Raw genomic sequence first — 22,429 nt, 5'->3', positions numbered from 1 at the left:
GTCCAGAGTAGAAGACAATCACCAACTTTAGTATTTCCCAGCAAGCAATATTTCTAAGTTATAGATGATCTGTACCATGGGAAGACAGAAAAGCGAAACTAAGAGACTAGAGGAAAGGGCTCGAGCTTGAATATTCCAGTTTTTGTGGGGGAAAAAAACACAAACTGTAGATTGTCAACTGCTATAAGATGTTTTTCCACTTTGCTTCACATGAATTCATCAATAAAGATATCCCTACACAAATTATATTAAATCCTAGGAAAAAAACAAAATAAAAAAAACCTCCCTGTCAATTAAAATACCATTTTCAATTAAAAAACAAAAAACAAAATTAAGACTCATTCAGCTCTAATATATTAATCTTTTTTTTTTTTTTTTTGAGACAAGGTCTCTCTGCCACCCAGGCTGGAATGCAATGGCACTATCATGGTTCACTACAGCCTCAAACTGTTGGGCTCACTCAATCCTCCCACCTCAGCCTCCCAAGTAGCTGAAACTACAGGTATGCACCACCATACCCAGCTAATTTTTTCATTTTTTATTATTTTTTTTTTTTTAGAGATGGGACCTCACTATGTTGCCCAGTCTGGTCTTGAACTGCTGACTTCAAGTGATCCTCCTGCATTGACCTTCCCACGCACTAAGATTACAGGCATAAGCCACCATGCCTGGCCTCTAACATATTAATTTCAAGTCATTGGATGATGATTCCACTCTTGAAAGTGAAGGAACTATTTACTTAAAACAAGAAGTAACAACTATCAAGAAAGGGAACTTAAAACAACCTGCTTTGTGTCTTAAAAAAAAAAAAAAAGTAATCCCAGCTACTAGGGAGGCAGAGGCAGGAGAATTGCTTGAAGCAAGGAGGCAGAGGTTACAGTGAGCCGAGATAGCACCACTGCACTCCAGCCTGGGCAACAAGAGCGAAACTCTGTCTCCCAAAAAAAAGGAGTACTGAATAAAAGGATATCTGATATTTGCTTTAAAAATACTCCAACAAAAAACGTGGAATGAAACAAGACCGGTAAAATATTGACAATTGTTGAAGCTGCACGGTGGGTACACTGATGTTCATTATGTTATTCTAACTTCCTATGTATTTGAAATATCCCTTTTAAAAAAGAATATTGGCTAGGTGTAGTGGCTTGTATCTGTAATCCCTGCACTTTGGGAGGCTGAGGCAGGAGGATCCGATGAGCCCAGGAGTTCCAGACCTGACTGGGCAACATAGCAAGAACCCATCTCTACAAAAAAGTTTTAAAAATTAGGCTAATGTTTTTTTGATGGCAGCATCTGTATTCCCAGCTACTCGGGAGGCTGAAGCAGAAGAATCGTTTGAGCCTGGGAGGTTGAGGCTGCAGTAAGCTGTGATCTTGTCGCTGCACTCCAGCCTAGACAACAATGCGAGACCCTATCTCTAAAAATTAAGAAGAAAAATATCTAGCACTAGGAATTTCAACTTAAATAATTTTAAAAAGGAATATTAACTTTCTCCAAGGTTTTGCTCCCATAAGATCTCCAACTAAGCAATAGAGTTATAGCTTTGTGCAAGGTCCTGTCAATAGTAAAACAGATCTAAACACATTCGGAAAGAACTCCAAACACTGAGGTGCCACACGAAGATGCTCGTCTCTCCACAGGTGTGCTTAACTCTGAGAAACGGCTCAGCCAAAGCACCACAAGGTTTGGTTACTGCTCAAATTACTCTTTTGGGTGACACATACACTCAAATCAAGATCTTGCTACAGGACGTTATCAAAGAATCTAGGATACATTTCAAAATGGAGAACTTTAACCTGGGGGTTCTTAGCAAATAACATCCAAGATGGGCAGACTTTAAAAACTGAAAACTCCGGCCGGGCATGGTGGCTCATGCCTATAATCCCAGCACTTTGGGAGGTCGAGGCGGGCAGATCACATGAGGTTGGGAGTTCCAGACCAGCCTGACCAACATGGAGAAACCCCATCTCTACTAAAAATACAAAATTAGCCAGGCGTAGTGGCGCATGCCTGTAATCCCAGCTACTAGGGAGGCTGAGGCAGGAGAATCACTTGAACCCAGGAGGTGGAGGTTGTAGTGAGCCAAGATTGTGCCATTGCACTCCAGCCTGGGCAACAAGAGTGAAACTCCATCTCAAAAAAATAAATAGTCAATGGTAGCTTCATGGGGATAGCACTGAATCTATATATTACTTTGGGCAGTACGGCCATTTTCACAATATTGATTCTTCCTATCCATGAGCATGGAATGTTTTTCCATTTGTTTGTGTCCTCTCTTATTTCCTTGAGCACTGGTTTGTAGTTCTCCTTGAAGAAGTCCTTCACATCCCTTGTAAGTTGTATTCCTAGGTATTTTAGTTTCTTTGTAGCAATTGTGAATGGAAGTTCACTCATGATTTGGCTCTCTGTTTGTCTATTATTGGTGTATGGGAATGCTTATGATATTTGCACATTGATTTTGTATCCTGAGACTTTGCTGAAGTTGCTTATCAGCTCAAGGAGATTTTGGGCTGGAACGATGGGGTTTTCCAAATATACAATCATGTCATCTGCAAACACAATTTGACTTCCTCTCTTCCTATCTGAATACCCTTTATTTGTTTCTCTTGCCTGATTGCCTTGGCCAAAACTTCCAATACTATGCTGAATCGAGTGGTAAGAGAGGGCATCCTTGTCTTGTGACAGTTTTCAAAGGGAATGTTTCCAGCTTTTGCCCATTCAGCATGATATTGGCTGTGGGTTTGTCATAAATAGCTCTTATTATTTTGAGATACGTTCAATCACTACCTAGTTTATTGAGAGTTTTTAGCATGAAAGGGTGTTGAATTTTTTTTTAGATGGAGTCTTGCTCTGTCGCTCAGGCTGGAGTGCAGTGGCTTGATCTCGACTCACTGCAACCTCCACTTCCCGGGTTCAAGCAATTCTCTGCCTCAGCCTCCTGAGTAGCTGGGATTACAAGTGCCCACCACTACGTCTGGCTAATTTTTACATTTTTAGTAGAGATGGCGTTTCACCATTTTGGCCAGGCTGGTCTTTAACTCCTGACCTCATGATCCACCCACCTTGGCCTCCCAAAGTGCTAGGATTACAGGCGTGAGCCACTGTGCCCCGCCAGGGGTGTTGAATTTTATCGACCGACTTTTCTTCAACTATTGAGATAATCATGTGGTTTTTGTCACTGGTTGTTTATGTGATGGATTACATTTATTGATTTGCGTTATGTTGAACCAGCCTTGCATCTCAGGGATGAAGCCAACTTGATCATGGTGGATAAGCTTTTTCATGTGCTGCTGGATTCGGTCAGTATTTTATTGAGGACTTCTGCGTTAATATTCATCAGGGATACTGGTCTGAAATTTTCTTTTTTGTGTGTGTCTCTGCCAGGTTTTAGTATCAGGATGTTGCTGGCCTCATAAATGAGTTAGGGAGGAGTCTCTCCTTTTCTATTGTTTGGAATAGTTTCAAAAGGAATAGTACCAGCTCCTCTTTGCACCTCTGGTAGAACTCAGCTGTGAATCCATCTGGTCCTACGCTTTTTTTGGTTGGTAGGCTATTAATTATTGCCTCAATATCAGAACTTGTTATTCGTCTATTCAGGGCTCTGACTTCTTCCTGGTTTAGTCTTGGGAGGGTCTATGTGTCCAGGAATGTATCGATTTCTTCCAGATTTTCTAGTTTATTTGTGTAGAGGTGTTTATTCTCTGATGGTAGTTTGTATTTCTGTGGGATCAATGGTGATATGCTCTTTATCATTTTTTATTATGTCTATTTGATTCTTCTCTCTTATTAGTCTTGCTAGCAGTCTATTTTGTTGATCTTTTCAAAAAACTAGTTCCTGAATTCATTGATTTTTTTGAAGAGTTTTTCGTGTCTATCTCCTTCAGTTCTGCTCTGATCTTTGTTATTTTTTGCTTTCTGCTAGCTTTGAATTTGTTTGCTCTTCCTTCTCTAGTTCTTTTAATTGTGATGTTACAGTGTTGATTTTATATCTTCCCTGCTTTCTCCTGTGGGCATTTGGTGCTATAAATTTCCCTCTACACACTGCTTTAAATGTGTACCAGAGATTCTGGGATGTTGTGTCTTTGTTCTCATTGGTTTCAAAAAACTTATTTCTGCCTTAATTTCATTATGTACCCAGTAGTATTCAGGAGCAGGTTGTTCAGTTTCCATGTAGTTGTGCGGTTTTGAGTGAGTTTCTTAATCTTGAGTTCTAATTTGATTGCACTGTGGTCTGAGAGACTGTTATGATTTCTGTTCTTTTGCATTTGCTGAAGAATGTTTTATTTCCAATTATGCAGTCAATTTTAGAGTAAGTGTGATGTGGTGTTGAGAAGAATGTATATTCTATTGATTTGGTGTGGAGAGTTCTATAGATATCTATTAGGTCTGCTTGGTCCAGAGCTGAGTTCAAGTCCTAAATATCTTTGTTAATTTTCTGTCTTATTGATATAATTTTGACAGTGGGGTGTTAAAGCTTCCCACTATTTTTGTGTGGGAGTCTAAGTCTCTTTGTAGGTATCCAAGAACTTGCTTTATGAATCTGGGTGCTCCTGTATTGGGTGCAAATAAATTTAGGATAGTTAACTCTTCTTGTTCCATTGGTCCCTTTACCATTATGTAATGCCCTTGTCTTTTTGATACTTGTTGGTTTAAAGTCGGTTTTATCAGAGACTAGGATTGTAACCCCTGCTTTTTTGTTGTTTTTTTTTTTTTTTTTTTTTTTTGCTTTCCATTTGTTTGGTAAATATTCCTCCTCCATCCCTTTGAATCTATGTGTGTCTTTACACGTGAGATGTGTCTCCTGAGTGCAGCACACCAATGATTCTTGATTCTTTATCGAATTTGCCAGTCTGTGTCTTTTAATTGGGGCTAGTAGCCCATTTACATTTAAGGTTAATATTGGTGTGTGTGAATTTGATCCTGTCATTACGATATTCGCTGGTTATTTTGCCCGTTCATTGATGCAGTTTCTTCGTAGTGTTCATGGTCTTTACAATTTGGTATGTTTTTGCAGTGGCTGGTACCGGTTTTTCCTTTCCATGTTTAGTGCTTCCTTCAGGGTCTCTTGTAAGGCAGGCCTGGTGGTAACAAAATCTCGCAGCATTTGCTTGCTATAAAGGATTTTATTTCTCCTTCACTTATGAAGCTTAGTTTGGCTGGATATGAAATTCTGGGTTGAAAATTCCAAGAATGTTGAATATTGGCCCCCACTCTCTTCTGGCTTGTGGGGTTTCTGCAGAGAGATATGCTGTTAAGTCTGATGGGCTTCCCTTTATAACCCGACTTTACTCACTGGTTCTTAACATTTTTTCCTTCATTTCAACCTTGGCAAATCTGACGATTATGTGTCTTGGGGTTGCTCTTCTCAAGGAGTATCTTTGTGGTGTTCTCTGTATTTCCTGAATGTGAATGTTGACCTGTCTTGCTAGGTTGGGGACGTTCTCCTGAATAACATCCTGAAGAATGTTTTCTAACTTGGCTCCATTCTCCCTGTCACTTTCAGATACACCAATCAAATGTAAGTTTGGTCTTTTCATATAATCCCATATTTCTTGGAGGCTTTGTTCGTTCCTTTTCATCCTTTTTTCTCTCATCTTGTCTTCATGCTTTATTTCATTAAGTTGATCTTCAATCTCTGATATACTTTCTTCCTCTTGACCAATTCAACTAATGATACTTGTGTATGCGTCACAAAGTTCTCGTGCTGTGTTTTGCAGCTCCATCAGGTCATTTATGTTCTTCTCTAAACTGGTTACTCTAGTTAGCAATTCCTCTAACCTTTTTTCAAGGTTCTTAGCTTCCTTGCATTGGGTTAGAACACGCTCCTGTAGCTTGGCAGAGTTTGTTATTACCCACCTTCTGAAGCCTACTTCTGTCAATTCATGAAACTCACTCTCCATCCAGTTTTGTTCTTTTGCTGGCAAGGAGTTGTGATCCTTTGGGGGAGAAGCAGCATTCTGGTTTTTGGAATTTTCAGCCTTTTTGCGCTGGTTTTTCCTCATCTTCGTGGATTTATCTACCACTGGTCTTTGATGTTGGTGACCTTCAGATGGGGTTTTTGTGGGGACTTCCTTTTCGTTGATGCTGATGCTATTCCTTTCTGTTTGTTAGTTTTCCTTCTAATAGTCATGCCCCTCTGCTGCAGGTCTACTGGAGTTTGCTGGACATCCACTACAGACCCTGTTTTCCTGGCTATCACCAGCGGAGCCTGCAGAACAGCAAAGACTGCTGCCTGTTCCTTCCTCTGGAAGCTTCATCCTAGAGGGGCACCCACCAAATGCCAGCCGGAGCTCTCCAATATGAGGTGTCTGTCAACCTTTGCTGGGAGATGTCTCCCAGTCAGGAGGCACGGGGATCAGGGACCCACTTGAGGAGGCAATCTGTCCCTTAGCAGAGCTGAAGTGCTGTGCTGGGAGATCCACTGCGCTCTTCAGAGCCAGGAGGCAGGAATGTTTAAGCCTGCTGAAGCTACGCCCACAGCTGCCCCTTCCCCCAGGTACTCTGTCCCTGGGAGATGGGGAGTTTTCTCTATAAGCCCCTGACTGGGCCTACTGCCTTTCTTTCAGAGATGTTCTGACCAGAGAGGAGGAATCTAAAGAGGCAGTCCAGCTACAGCAGCTTTGCTGAGCTGCGGTGGGCTCTGCCCAGTTTGAACTTGCAGGAGGTTTTGTTTACACTGTGAGGGGAAAACCACCTATTCAAGCCTCAGTAAAGACACATGCCCCTCCCCCCGCAAGCTCGAGCATCCCAGGCCGACTTCAGACTGCTATACTGGCAGCAAGAATTTCATCCCTGTGTATCTTAGCTTGCTGGGCTCTGTGGGGGTGGGATCCGCTGCACTAGACCACTTGGTTCCCTAGCTTCAGCCCCCTTTCCAGAGGAGTGAATGGTTCTTTCTCACTGGTGTTCCAGGCACCAGTGGGGTATGAAAAAAAAACTCGTAGGGCTAGCTTGGTCTCTGCCCAACAGCCGCCCACTTTTGTGCTTGAAACCCAGGGCCCCAGCAGCACAGGCACCTGGCGTGCAGGGTTGCGAAGACCATGGGAAAAGCCTAGCATCTGGGCCAGAGTACACTGTTCCTCCCAGCACAGTCCCTCACAGATTCCCCTGGGTAGGGGCAGGAGCTCCCTGACCCCTTGTGCTTCCCAGGTGATGCAACGCCACACCCTGCTTCTGCTCACCCTCTGTGGGCTGCACCACTGTCTAGCCAGTCCCAATGAGATGAGCCGGTACCTCAGTTGGAAATGTATAAATCACCCGCCTTCTGCGCTGATCTTGCTGGAAGCTGCAGACCAGAGCTGTTGCTATTCAGCCATCTTGCCAGCCACCCCCCCCCCAACACTTCTTTAGTGCTGGACAACCCCAGAGAGAGAGGCTACCCCAGGTGGGAGCCCATTCTTCCCTATCTCCTGAAGTCTCTGAAATTAAATGTTTGCAAAGCATTATGGAGAAAGCTCAAAAAATAATCAAATTCACTTTTTTTTTTTTTTTTTGAGACGGAGTCTTGCTCTGTTGCCCAGGTTGCAGTGCAGTGGCCGGATCTCAGCTCACTGCAAGCTCCGCCTCCCGGGTTTACGCCATTCTCCTGCCTCAGCCTCCGTAGTAGCTGGGACTACAGGCGCCCGCCACCTCGCCCGGCTAGTGTTTTTTGTATTTTTTAGTAGAGACGGGGTTTCACCGTGTTAGCCAGGATGGTCTCGATCTCCTGACCTCGTGATCCGCCTGTCTTGGCCTCCCAAAGTGCTGGGATTACAGGCTTGAGCCACCGTGCCCGGCTGATTCAAATTCACTTTAAAGTCACTTGGAATAAAACCATTTCCACAGTATAGAAACACAGACTTTTTTATCATTATTTATCCAATCAACAAATATTTTCTGCCTCCTTTAACACTCTCTTTAGTTTCAACAAACTCTTCAACCTTTAGTCTCTATCCTTATAAAATAATACCATTTATTAAGCACCTACTATATGACCAGTCCTATGTTCTATACATCATCCTTAATCCTAACATCCATGAAAGCTAGGTAGTACTACTATTCACATTTTACAGATGAGGAAACTTAGGCTCAGAAAAGCCCTAAGGAACTTGACAAAGCCACACAGTTAATAGATAGCAGAGAAAAAAGTGAAGCTTTCCCCTGTCTCTCGTAACCAGGTCTCACCTCTCTTTGTGGGTCTCTCTTTACACCAAACCCTTTATCTCTGCCCACATCACCATGCTGCTTCTCAGACATGAAAATGTTGCCAGTACTACTCCAATAGAAAAAGTCAACAACTGTAGAGAGGATTATCCAAGTAAACCCATATTCCAGATCTAGAACTAGTCACAGTTTGAAACAAAATAAGGTTTATTCTCAGAGCAACATTAACAGCAGGAAAAAAAAAAGCCACCCTTTCTGGTAGGCAAACTAGACCTGACATATGTCCCTCACCCTACACCAGCACCACCACTATCTAGTTCTTGGCTGCTATTCCTCACGGCCCCCTGCTTTACTCAGAAACTATGCAAAACAGCAGAGAGACAGAGAAGGGAGACACACTCTGTAATCTACCACCCATCCTCCCATCAGGAAACTCCTGAAATAACTACTGTCTGTAGTAGAGAAGAACAAAAAAAGGTGACGGAGAATGTATGTGTTGAGTCCATAATGCATGTATGTACATACTGAGAGGAAAAAGTGAAATGAAGCATAGTAGAGAGAATAAAGTCATCTCAACTCTCACTATCCCAATTCCACTCCCTCCTTCCCATATCCTAGTTCCTTACCTCCCCTAAAGCTCTCATTCCACTGATCATGTACCAGGATCCAGAAGACTCCATTCTGCAGGGATCCCAGCTCCAAGCCACAGAAACTATTAATGATCTACAGATAGGGGAAATCTTGCTTCTGCTGCCTCACAGGTATAAGAAGGGGAGGACCTGGCCAGGTGCGGTGGCTCACACCTGTAATCCCAACACTTCAGGAGGCTAAGGTGGGTGGATCACCTGAGGTCAGGAGTTCGAGACCAGCTTAAACAACATGGAGAAACCCTGTCTCTACTGAAAATACAAAAGTAGCTGGGCGTGGTGACACATGCCTGTAATTCCAGCTTCTTAGGAGGCTGAGGCAGGAGAATCGCTTGAACCTGGGAGGTGGAGGTTGCAATGAGCGGAGATCGCACCATTGCACTCCAGCTTGGGCAACAAGAGTGAAACTCCAGCTCAATAAAAGAAAAAAGGAGAGGTGGACCAATCACCATGTCTGCTACTAGTTCCAAATTAAAACTCTGCATTTTCCCAGAGTTATCATTATAATGGGTATTTGGAGAATTCTATGATGTTACTAATACTGCCCTTACATGACATTTGGGGCTGGAAGATAAATAGAAAATAAAATGAAAAAAAAAAATACAGCCCCTATATATGTGAAAGATTAATATATTACAAGCTTTTGCGAGACTGATCTGAGATCCTACACAGGATCTATAACATGATGGTTTTAAGTAAAAGTGTTCCAAGCTCCAAACAACTGATTAACAAAAGAATTTTTAGAAATCAAATTGTTGTATGTAGGGCACTAAGACTACTAGCTCCAACCTCTGGGGCCGAGATTTCTTTTTTTTTTTTTTTCAGAGACAGAGTCTCACTCTGTCACCCAAGGTAGAGTGCAATGATACAACCATAGCTCACTGTTAACATTAAATTCCTGGGCTCAAGCAACCCTCCCACCTCAGCTTCCTAAGCAGCTAGGACTATAGGTGTGTACCACCATGCCCAGCTAATTTTTCTTTTTTAGAGATGCATTCTCCCTATGTTGCCCAGGCTGGTCTCAAACTCCTGGGCTCAAGCGATCCTCCTGCCTCGGCTTTCCAAAGCACAAGGATTACTGGCATTAGCCACTGCACCAGGCCAATATTTATTTCTTATCCTTTTTTGGAAATGACAAAAAATCCTAAATGACCAGCACATAGTCTGCTATATGACTGCACTAATACTCTTGATTTCTAAATGCACATTTTAAGAAATACTCTATTAATCTGTAGTAAACTAGAAATGGTCTTTTCAGTAACATTTGTGATGTTAAAGAGGGCATGTTCACCTTTCCTTCTGAGAAATCACATATCCATCTAGGACTCTGAGGTTTAAGCACCAGCTGACGAGGTACGGCCGATAGTCAAATCCTGGGATGGATGGTGTTGCCATCACACAAGGATTGTTCATAATCGACAACTGTTCCAATTCAGTTAAGGATGCCAAAAAAGAGATCTGGAACAAAAGATATTTTTGTTGAACAAAAGGACTATTCAGTGTCAAGCACAAGGTTTCCACTGATTACACATCTTTGGCAGCATTTGAGAATGTGATAATTTCCCTCTTGTTCTGAAAAGTGACAAGTGTCCATTGACTTCCAAAGTTTCAACAATACAGCCATCTGTCCCTGCTGCACAAAATCCCTTGGCGAGTATCAGCACTGTTTCCTAGCAGAAATAACCCTATTTTAAAAACATCACAGCAGCCAGGAAATGCGGACAGGGAGTCTTATAAACCCTTATAACGTAGATGTCCCTCTACCATCAGTTGCCTCCCAGTGGAATGATAATTACAGCTTTACAAAGGAAATTAGACCTTAATAACCCACTGACACTAAGGAAAAGTGGAAAAAAAAATAACGATCATCTAGAGTCAAGCGTTTCATCTGAATGGCAGTTTCTTCCAAGATGCTCACAGTCTAAAAGTAAGCTCACAACTCTTTCCTGTGTCTTTCCTAGGCTTTCCAACTTCCTGAATCTCACAAAATACCCTCAAATTTTACCTCATTTAAGTCTCGGATTTCATTTTCTGCCAAAGAAAGTATAGCAAGACTTCTGGGTAGGTAAGCAGGTGCCATTCTAAGAGAGGTGATGATGTTTCCATGTAAAAGCAGGGTCTTGAAAGTAAAAACAGTATGAATTACAAATGAAAAGATTACAAATAAATTGGCCTATTGTGACAACACCAAAGTGGTACATATAAGAATAAAGGAATCTACTTTATTTTATTTCTCATCACACACAAATCAAAGACTGTTAATGCTACAAGGGTCCTTGATGATCTTCTGGTCCAACTCTGCTTTCATATCAACATCCTAACGATATTTTAAAGACTTGTCCAAAAACATATGCTTCGCATAGCAACTAGGCATGCTGTGAGATTTAAGTTATGAGACACTGAGCAATTTCTAACACACTTGTTCATTTTCTTTTAAAATATCAAAATAGAGGCCACAAGTGGTGGCTCATGCCACCCACTTGCATTGTAATCCCAGCATTTTGTGAGGCCAAGGAGGGAGGATTGCTTGAGCCCAGGAGTTTGAGACTGGCCTGGGCAACATAGTGAGACCTGGTCTCTACTAAAAATCAAAAAATTAGCCAGGCATGATGGGGTGCACCTGTAGTTCCAGCTACTGGGGGTGCTGAGGTAGGAGGATCGCTTGAGCCCAAGAGGTCGAGGCTACAATAAGCCATGACTGCACCACTGCACTTGAGCCTGGGTGACAGCAAGACTCTGGTGTCTCAAATTAAAAAAAAAAAAAAGTCATTAAAACCACATATAAAGCAAATTTTCCAAAAAAGAGAGTGATAACCTACAACCATAATTGCAACTGTATTCTCTAGGTAACTAAAAACCAGGGGAAGGTAGAATGTGTTACTTGCAGATAAAGCTGATTCATATTAAGTCAGCAACAACCAAGAATAAACCCAAAACTGAACACCCAGGATTCTGATCAGATAAACAGGCTTCTATTCCAGAAACAAAAAAAAAATTCAATCATCTTTGGTTCATTTGAATTCTCTTAGCATCTATCAGAACAGTATCTGGCTACATCAAATTGTTTAGAATAATTATTGCTAAAAATGATTTCTGCTAAAGTCTGGGAAAAACTGAACTAAGATACTGCTTCTAGGGCTTAATGAATATATCTGATGCTATCTGATGCTAATAATATACAGTGAGGCAACTATATTTAAAACGTCCTACATATGTTTTTCAAGACTGTGATTTCAACTGTTACTTATTTGACTGCATGATACATTCCCCTCCATAAAAAGTGCTATATGCTACATGTTTTTTTTAAGTGAAATTAATTTTGACAATTAACTAACACCTATTACTTTAAAAACAGCAATCCTGAATGCAAAAAAAAAAAAAAAAAAAAAACAGACTTAGGACCGAGCGCCGTGGCTCAAGTCTGTAATCCCAACATTTTAGGAGGCCAAGGCAGGTAGATAACAAGGTCAGGAATTCAAGACCACCCTAGCCAACATGGTGAAATGCCATCTCTACTAAAAATACAAAAATTAGCTGGGCGTGGTGATATGCACCTGTAGCCCCAGCTACTCGGGAAGCTGAGGCAGGAGAATCGCTTGAACCTGAGAGGCAGAGATTGCAGTGAGCCGAGATTGCACCACTGCACTCCAGTTTGGGTGACAGAGCAAGACTCTGTCTCAAAAAAAAAAAAAAAAAAAAAAACAGACTTGGTCAGCTCAGTGGCTCACGCCTGTAATCCTAACACTTTGAGAGGCTGAGGCAGAAGGGCTGCTTGATTCCACAAGTTTGAGACCAGTCTAGACAACATAGTAAGATCTCATCTCTGGCCAGGTGCAGTGGCTCAGGCTTCTAATCAAAACACTTTGGGAGGCCAAGGCAGGAGGATCATGTGAGGTCAGGAGTTCAAGATCAGCCTGGTCAATGTGATGAACCCTGCCTCTACTAAAAATACAAAAAATTAGCCAGGTGTGGTGGTGGGCGCCTATAATCCCAGCTACTCGGGAGGCTGAGGCAGAAGCATCACTTGAACGCAGGAGGCAGAGGCTGCAGCGAGCCAAGATTGTACCACTGCACTCCAGCTCGGGTGACAGAGCAGAACTCCATCTAAAAGAAAAAAAAAAAAAGATCTCATCTCTACAAACACTCAAAAAATTAGCTGGGTGTGGTGATGTACACATGCCTATGGTCCTAGCTACTGGGAAGGCTGAGGTAAAAGGATCACTTGAGCCTGGGAGGTCGAGTGAGATTCTACTACTACACTCCAGCCTGGGTGACAGAGCAAGACTGTTTGTTTCAAAAAAAATACAGACAGACTCAAATTCAGGAATGACTAATCTCAACCTCACCAAACATTATGTATATATAGTAACGAAAGCTACTAGCATTGGTTGGTTGGGCATAGAGGGAATTCCATCATGTTCAGAGAATGGTAAATAAAATTAACCTTAACTACAATGACCAGTTTAACATAAAATAAATCAGTTATAGAACTAACAACAAAAAGTTTCATACTTAATTTCTGGTATTCTAACATAATTTCTTTTTTTTTTGACACTGAGTCTCACTCTGTTGCCCAGGCTAGAGTGCTGTGACCCAATCTCGGGTCACCACAACCTCCACCTCCTGGGCTCATCTAATCCTGCTTCAGCTGAGTAGCTGGGACTACAGGCTAACACCACTATGCCCCACTAATTTTTTGTATTTTTAGTAGAAATGGGGCTTTGTCATCTTGCCCAGGCTGGTCTTGAACTTCTGAGCTCAAGCCATCCACTCACCTCAGCCTCCCAAAGTGCTGGGATTACAGGCATGACCCACCGTGCCCAGCCCATAATTCTTAGCATAAAGCAAGCAATCTGTTCATACATGGCAGGCTAATTTTTGGTCAATGAGATTACGTTCTCTTGGTATTTTGCTATAAAACTTCACAAATAACATAGAAAACATACTTACTTTCAAGGATACCAATTTAGATAGATCACCTATCTGGGATATGTTATTGTCTGATAAATCGAGATGCTGTAGAGCTGTGCAGCTATTGATCTGTTCCATGGCCTATCACAAGAAAAGCATCGCATTATTTAATGAAAACAAAATCAAAAAATAAAATTATTCCCTAGTTCTTTGCAGCTGAAAGAGTGTCTTACCTCCTCTTATTACTAGAAGCAGAGTAGAACAACTTAGCAAGAAAAAAGGGACAGTACTAACAGAATTTAGTAGATTGTCAGGTTATAAACTTACACTTTCATTATCTCTCTATGAGTAGACGGCTACCAAGTAGTTCATATCATCCAAGATCTTTACAGCTTGAAGAAACCAAAGTAATGGCCAGGCGCTATGGCTCATGCCTGCAATCCCAGCACTTTGGGAGGCTGAGCTGGGTGGATAGCCTGAGGTCAGGAGTTTGAGACCAGCCTGGCCAACATGGTGAAACTCTGTCTCTACTAAAAAAATACAAAAAATTAGCCAGGCATGGTGGGCGGGTGCCTGTAATCACAGCTACTCAGGAGGCCCCAGGAGGCAGAGGTTGCAGTGAACTGAGATCGCGCCACTGCACTCCAGTCTGGGCAATAAGAGCAAAACTCCATCTCAAAAAAAAAAAAAAAAAAAGAAACCATAGTAATAATATATGACAGTTGGTGGTATAGAACAGAGTTTACAAGTTTAGATTAAAAGCAAACAGCCATAAAATAAATCAGTTATAGAACTAACAACAAAAAGTTTCATACTTAATTCTGGCCCTGCGACTTCCTAGCTATGTGACCTTGAGCAAGTTACTTAACTTCTCTGTGCTTCAGTTTCTTCACCTTTATAACATGCATAATGTCTATATCTACTTCATAGGCTGTCACGAGATTGAATAAGTTAATACAGATAAATGCTTAGAATAGTAGCTCATACACGTTAATGGCTTAATAAAAGGCAGCTATTGGTATCATTTAATCTAGTCCTCTTAGCTAGCATGCCAAAAAATAAGACACAGAAATATGTATTGATTTACCCAAAATTACGCAGTTACTAAGCAGTGGAAGTAGGTCTAGAATTCAGATCTTCTGACTTTTAAAACTGCATATTCTCCCGTATAGCATTAAACATTTACTTAAAGCTTAATTCAGCATGATATAGTCTCCCTCCTAAACACTCTGGTTTGATCTACTTTTTTCTAGGTACAATATAGATTCTTTGTTTACATTTAAAAGAATATTATGCCATATTATATGTTTCAAAATGAGATTTATTTTTAGTTTATTTTAACGGAGATTAAAGCTGCAGAGTAGGAATGGGTACTTTCACTTTTTAATTTGACTTATTTCTACACTGCTTGAATTTTTTTTTATGCAGAACAGTTTTGTAAACAAAAAAGAAACCATTCACCTTAAGATTATTTCCTGCCAAATTCAGCCATTCCAGATGAACTAGTTCCTTTAGCCCTTCCACACAGCCAATGCTATTATGAGGCAAATTTAATACGCGAAGCAACGTCAGCTTGGCCACACCCATCATCCGAACCAGCCGATTATTAGCCACTGATAACTGTAAAAAGGAAACATATTGTTATTTTTAGGAATAACATATATAAAATATTTCACATTAAAGTGATTTAAAAGGTTTTAGACGGCCAAACACTCTCAAACACCTTTTGTACATTTCACACATATTGTCTAAATATTCTACAGTATGACTATCAGTTTTTTGTTATTCTTCCTGGGCAATAGAAAATACAGATAAAGCTGAGCAATCAGACCTCCTCCAACTACTAAGACATTTAACACAGCAACAACTTGAGAATGTAAGTTCCACGAGAATAGTGTTCTTAAACTCTCAGTCAAAACTTAATACAGTGCCAGACATATAAGAGGGACTCAGTAGCCATTTCTTGAATGAAGGAATGAATGAACTCTTTACCCCCATCACGAGGTAAAAGGTTACCTTAGTAACACAGTATTTTGCCAAAAGTAAAATGCTTCCTTTTCTTAACAATGCTTCTTTTTCTAATTTACTCTCAATGTAGTACATATATGTTCATCTTCAGAAGAAACTGTCATGTAAAAATTTAAGGCAACAATCACTGCTTTCTAGGCCTGCACAGTTACTTTTTGTCAGGTTATTTTATTGTTTTGTTTAATAATAAATTGATCCTATGTCACCATTCCCAGATTGCAATACCTACCTGTATTAATCGTTTGCATTTCTCCAGATTTTCCAATTTAATAATCTGATTTTTATCCAGAATCAAAGTGTGAATATCAGCTTCACAGGGTAAATTTGGACCTAATTTCTGTAGTCCCTGCCCTGACCAATTGACCACTGATCCTTGAAAAGAAACGGAAATGTTAGAAAACACAAATAAAATAAAACATGTACAACAGCTGAGCATAGGGGTGGAATTATAAAATATCTATGCCATTTCAAGTTAAAAAAAAAAAGTAGAGCATAATATCAACATTGTAAAATTAAAGCAATCTTGAGTTCTACATGACCAGATTGAATTACTCATTTTTCTTCAGAAATATCAAATTAAAACTACATTTGTGATATTCTCCTCAAGTTTCCATACTTTGGAAATCTTCATATACATTTAAATATGAACGATTACTTCCATTTGTTGTGCCTAAGTAAAGATACTATTGTTTAAATGTTACTAAACTTTTGACTGCGATCCATCAGCTTACAACCTAACTACCAACATACCCTAAAGTGCCCAAACTATGATTTTGAAAATCAAAGTATAGTTCAACTAATTCTCCCATAAAATAGGATAATACACCCATTTTGCTAGCTTGATATGATAATTAAAAGAGAAACCATATGAATAGTACTTAGCCCCGTTCCTACCACAGGGCACTCAATAAAGCACTTTAGAATAACATAGACGTTCAAACCCTGGTTCCACCAGTTAACCATTGTGGTATATTAGGCAAATTATTGATTTCTTTTGGGCTCACTTTTCTACTCTGTAAAGTGGGGATAATACCTGCCTTATAAATGTAGTTCTACAGAGAAAATGAGATACTGTTAAAAAAAAAAAAAAAAAAAAAAGGCACTGAGAACATTGTCTGGGTCTTACAAAGTGCTCTGTAAATGTTAACTGCTATTAACAGTTAAGTAGCCTTGGTGGGCTTGAGAGGTGTGGTTTCAGAAAAGCCGATCTCCAAAGAGGGCGGGACCAGAGAAACGGCCAATTTCAAATTTACACCCGGATCAGGACTACTGCAGGAAATAATTATGCCAGATTGCTCTCGTGGAGGATTTCAACATTTTCCCATTGTCTAATGGCTCTTAACATGTGAGGAGTTGTGAGCCCCTCTGAAAATCTGATGAAAGGGGTGTGCTGCCTCAGAAAACTGCACAGCCTTTGTACACAATTCCAAGGGGTCGACAGAGAGGTCTGCGAACCATCCACCAACTCTTCCCCCAAGAATTTACGGCTCCCAGAAAATGCACTCCTGGTCTAAGCCATGAAAACGGGCCTCGACCCCTGGGCCCTGTCCCCGATTTAGGACTGACTGCTGCCAAGCCTTGGAGCTGTAACCAAAACAAAAGGAGCTCGCGTCCGGCGCCCCAAAGGGGCAGGTATCTTCAGGCCACAGAAGCACCCACACACTCCTGTGCTCCACTGGGCAGCAACCAAACTCAATCCTAGGACCCGTGTGTAGAACAAGGAGTACAGAACTGTGGGCTCTGGATCATCCCCTAGATTTTATCACAGCCACTGGCCACCTGCGAGACAGGGTTCAAAGCCAGTCTAGTCAGCGGTCTCTGAGGGAAGGTTTTCCTGAACGTTCCAGGAACCAAGAAGAGAGGGGAATATGTGAAGCGAAAGAGTGAGATCCCAAACATTTCGCTTAGGCACCCAGGACTCAAAGTAAATGGCCAAGAAAGGTCATCACAGCCCGAAATCCACCGCCTCCTCAGCATCAGGAGCGCGGGAGCCAAGGCGCCGGGCCGCGCGAAGGCTTCTGGGGGCTGTAGTTCCCCGCTCGGCCCTCACCGCGACACCGGAGAGCTGGGCACTGCAGGCGAACTACAACTCCCAGAGGGTAGCGCGCCGCCGCGACGACCACAGATCCGCATCAAAAGAACTGGTCCAGAACTGCACCTCTAAACCTAGGCTTTCTCCTCTCCACTGTTTAATTCAGTTCCATGGAGTAAACCTTAGGACTCGGGTAGTGATCGCCTTACCTTCTCCGGGAGGCAAAGCCGCGTCCACGCGCGCCACCGCCATACTTGCTGCTTGCTAATAATACCAGGCAACCGTCCTCCCGCGGCTCTGTGGAGCTTGTAGTCTGAAGGAGAGAGCCGGAAACTATAACTCCCAGGATGCACGGCTCCCAGACGGCCCAATTGGCTGCTTACGCCTAATGTTGTGAAGCTGGGGTTAGAATCTGAGGGTAGTGAGCTCAGGGAAGCTGGCCCACTCGCTTATTTGACAGATGAATTAACTGCGTTATTAGATGATCATTTCACTTCCTTGTCCAGGTGTTTGCGAAATTTGACACTTTTACTGTCGGGATGATTGTAAGGAAGCTACTTAATGCAGACTGAATTTGACAACTCATTGCTGGAAGTCTCTGTGGGGGCTGCTCCATTCTTTTGATAATTGTGAATAAGTTGAAAGTTTTCAACTCCGCTATAGGAATGACCGATCTTGTTGAGATCATAAAAGTGGATACATTTTATTTGAAAAATTAGTTAAGTAAAAGTAAAGTATGCCGAAATAGAAACTTTTATACAGTATGTTTAAGTGATTGTTCTTGAATATTTGACAAATCTTTTGACTTAGGGGTATAAATATGAACCAAGAACTTTTCCAGGGAGTATCCAAAATAACTTTAAAATATAATTTCCAGGTCGAGCGCAGTGGCTCACGCCTGTAATCCCAGCACTTTGATCACCTGAGGTCAGGAGTTCGGGACCAGCCTGGCCAACATGGAGAAACCCCGTCTATAGTAAAAATACAAAAAAATTAGCCTGGCGTGGTGGTGCATGCCTGTAATCCCAGGCGCTCGGGAGGCTGAGGCAGGAGAATCGCTTGAACCCGGCAGGCAGAGGTTGCGGTGAACCGATATCGTACCATCGCACTCCAGCCTGGGCAACAAGAGTGAAACTATGTCTCCAAATATATATATATAATGATCTATTATATAATATATATATTATTTATATAAATATATTTTTATATAGTCTCCAAATTCAAGAACTACATTGCCTAGTTGGAAGGAAGCAGGCTCACACGTTTTTTTTTTCTTTAATAGAGAGAATGTTTTTTTTGTTTTTTTTTTTTTGCCCAGGCTGGCCTTGAACTCCTGAGCTCAAGTAATCCTTCTGCCTCAGACCCGCAAAATGCTGGGATTACAGGCGTGAGCGACTGCGCCGAGCCTTCTTTCTTTTGATACAACTGTTACATGCTAAATGGTGTGATTGTGACTGAACTCGGTAAGATTTCAAGGAATGGAGAAAGAAATGGAATCTGGAATCTTCAGTGAAGACTTGATGGAGGAAGTAAAATGTACCCATCTTTTGATGGGTAGACTCTGAACAGTTCAAAAGTAAAAGGTGAAAAGATTAGCACAGGCTGCAGTTGGTAACAAAGTTGTGCTCACAGGAAGTGAGAAACTAAACAGAGTATACAAAAAGCTTCTGCTTTCTACTACCAGCTCTCCGATTTCCCCTTGCAACCTTTATTCTGAACTCCTCTGTTTCTGAAACAGCAGTCTCCAAAGTCTGATCATTTTTGCTTGGGAAAATCTAGTAACTCATGCTTCTAGATTTCCAGGCACTGGATTCTCTGAGCATTCCCTCTTTCCTGGGTTCTCCTATCTCTCTACACTTGTTTTAACTCCTTTCAATCCTTGTTTCCTGCTGTTTTGGTCTAAAGACAAATTTCCTAGTTCTGAAGGGGTAATTAAGACTAGGATTGTTTTCCTTTTAACCAAGAAACTCCTTACCTAGAAAACACAATCTTACTATATGTGTAAGAACAAAGCAAGGACTGATTTGTCCACTGTTGTATCCTTGCAAGTTGGCACAGGTTGGCAGGTAAAAATGACCTACTTTCTGTAGAAGTAGAAGCCTATTCTTCACATGTAAGCTGTGATTACTATTTTATCACATCTTAAATATGTAAATCTCAGGCTGCGCATGGTGACTCACGCTTGTAATCCCAGCACTTTGGGAGGCTGAGGCGGGAGGATCACCTGAGGACAGGGGTTCGAAACCAACCTGCCCAACATGGCAAAACCCCATCTCTACTAAAAATACAAAATTAGCCGGGCATGGTTGCACATGCCTGTAATCCCAGCTACTTGGGAGGCTGAGGCAGGAGAATCGCTTGAACCTAGGAGGCGGAGGTTGCAGTGAGCCGAGATCATGCCACTGCACTCCAGCCTGGACAGTAAGAGCAAAACTCCATCTCAAAAAAAAAAAAAAAGGGAAGGGGAAGGGGAAGAGAAGGGGGAGGGAGGGAGGAAGGAAGGGAAGGGAAGGGAAGGCAAGGAAAGGGAAGGAAAGGGAAGGGAAGGGAAAAAGCAAGCCTGAATACTGCCTCTGCTAACCCTTATTCCCTGGAATAGGCCATAGGGATCTGGGGGAAAGGGTTTACAGTTCTTTCCAATTAAGCAAGGTAATTACTTGGTAGGGAGGTCCTGGAAGCTTCAAAGGTACTTAAGAAGCACAGGTTCCTGCAAGTTCATAGCAATAGCAGAAACATTGTTTGCCTGGTTCATCTGCCCTGGAATCCAGAGGAAAGGGCCAAAGGACTCTTTTTATGCAGCTAAGTATAGTCACGGCTTTTAAAGTGAGTAGCCAGATGTTCCTGGGCAAGGTCTCCCATGCCCAAGTGACTCAGCAACCCTTTAAAATTACTGCACAGAAATTCTTTTGCGCTTCAAATAATAGCTTTTACGCCTAAAATCAAATTGCTACACTTTAAACTGCCTCATTTTGTATGTATGTTAAACCCTATAAGCTCAAACCAAATTAGGATTCTACTAATTAAGACTATGAACCTCTCAGTAAGGTAACGTCTCTCTGGCAGGCCCAGGCCCTGTGAGAAAGACTTTCCTATCAACACAGTATACTTGATCCCTACAACAGCTGATTACCCTGATCTTTGCCATCTCTAATTCATCTGCCCACAGTTACTGGCATGATCTAAGTAAAACAATGCCTTTTAACATGTTATTCCCCTCTCAAAAACTTCTCACTTGAAGTTCAACTTGCAAGGGCCACCATAATCTGGCTTCACCTTACCTCCCACCGTTCATCCCACTGGTTTTCATTTGGTGTTTTTGAGTGAGGGATTGATATAATGATACTTGTGTTGTAGAAAGGTTAAACTGCTCATATAACAAGGATGAATTGAAAGGAAGAAGGCAGTAAGGAGATTGTCGTAATAGAGGCTGGTAACCTTCAACGGCAGTTTCAGGAGAGTATTATAAACAAGTTTAGAGAACAGGAAGTTAAGAGACTAGGTAGACAAGAAACTGGAACATTTGTGGATGGTACAATTTACCTTGAGAAAATGAAGGTGGTTTTCTAATTAGGATTGAAATCATATTTGAAAGAAGTAAATATAACTTTGAAGTTTTCATTCAAGTTTTAAAATGAAGAAGTTACTAATGTAAAGAATTTTGACACTGTAAAGATTTGGAAACTATGAGAATTTTTTTAACAATAAAAAATCTTTTTTTTTAAATTTTTTTATTTTTTTTGACACAGGGTCTTGCTTTGTTGCCCAGACTCGAGTGCAGTGGCACAGTCCTGGCTCACTGCAGCCTCGACCTCCTGGGCTCAAACAATCCTCCCACTTCAGCCTTCTGAGTAGCTGAGACTACAGGTGTACACCACCATACCTGGCTAATTTTTTTTTTTTCTTTTTTTTTTTTGTAGACAGAGGTCTCATCATGTTGCAATCCTCCTGCCTTAGCCTCCCAAATTGCTGGGATTATAGGCGGCCACCATGCCTGGTTTAACAATAAAAAATCTTCATGCAAAGGTTTAGGTGCATAAAATTATAAATATCTCCTTCCTTGATTAATATTCATATGTAGACTCTTCTGGTCCTGCTTCCTTATCTATGACCTATGGAATGGAAAGAGAGATTGCCAATATTCACAGGTTATCCAGGTGCCCCAAATGATATTAACTTTCTTCATTATTAGTTATTATTATTATTATCTCCTGCTATGCGGTAGGCTTTGTGATAACTAGTTTACATATATCGACTCTAATTTTCACAAAATCCTTACAAGTAGACGCCAAGAGGTTATGTTACAGTTGTTGGAAACAATATAGGACACCCAGTTAAACTTGAATTTCAGATAACAGTGAATAATGTTTTAATATAAGTATGTCCCAGGCCGGGCGCGGTGGCTCAAGCCTGTAATCCCAGCACTTTGGGAGGCCGAGACGGGCGGATCACGAGGTCAGGAGATCGAGACCATCCTGGCTAACACGGTGAAACCCCGTCTCTACTAAAAAATACAAAAAACTAGCCGGGTGAGGTGGCGGGCGCCTGTAGTCCCAGCTACTCGGGAGGCTGAGGCAGGAGAATGGCGTAAACCCGGGAGGCGGAGCTTGCAGTGAGCTGAGATCCGGCCACTGCACTCCAGCCTGGGCGATAGAGCAAGACTCCGTCTCAA

General features: G+C 41.6%; 1 protein-coding gene across 2 annotated transcripts in view; it reads right to left on the bottom strand.

Moving 5' to 3' along the window:
• Positions 1–18,732, bottom strand: part of CEP97 (centrosomal protein 97) — a 36,917-nt gene extending 18,185 nt beyond the window's left edge. For both annotated transcript variants that reach the window (XM_025377903.1, XM_025377904.1), the window contains exons 1-6: positions 17,970–18,732; positions 15,958–16,100; positions 15,162–15,320; positions 13,740–13,841; positions 10,795–10,908; positions 10,081–10,247 (exon numbers count right to left, since the gene is read on the bottom strand). In XM_025377903.1, coding sequence (XP_025233688.1) covers positions 10,081–10,247; positions 10,795–10,908; positions 13,740–13,841; positions 15,162–15,320; positions 15,958–16,100; positions 17,970–18,012 — 728 coding nt within the window. In that variant the 5' untranslated portion in view covers positions 18,013–18,732. The remainder of the gene's footprint in view (positions 1–10,080; positions 10,248–10,794; positions 10,909–13,739; positions 13,842–15,161; positions 15,321–15,957; positions 16,101–17,969) is intronic.
• Between the last annotated feature and the right edge of the window lie 3,697 nt (positions 18,733–22,429).

The sequence above is a fragment of the Theropithecus gelada genome, chromosome 2 (assembly GCF_003255815.1).
Source record: "Theropithecus gelada isolate Dixy chromosome 2, Tgel_1.0, whole genome shotgun sequence".
Taxonomy (NCBI): domain Eukaryota; kingdom Metazoa; phylum Chordata; class Mammalia; order Primates; family Cercopithecidae; genus Theropithecus; species Theropithecus gelada.
This window is presented reverse-complemented; position numbering and strand designations above follow the sequence as displayed.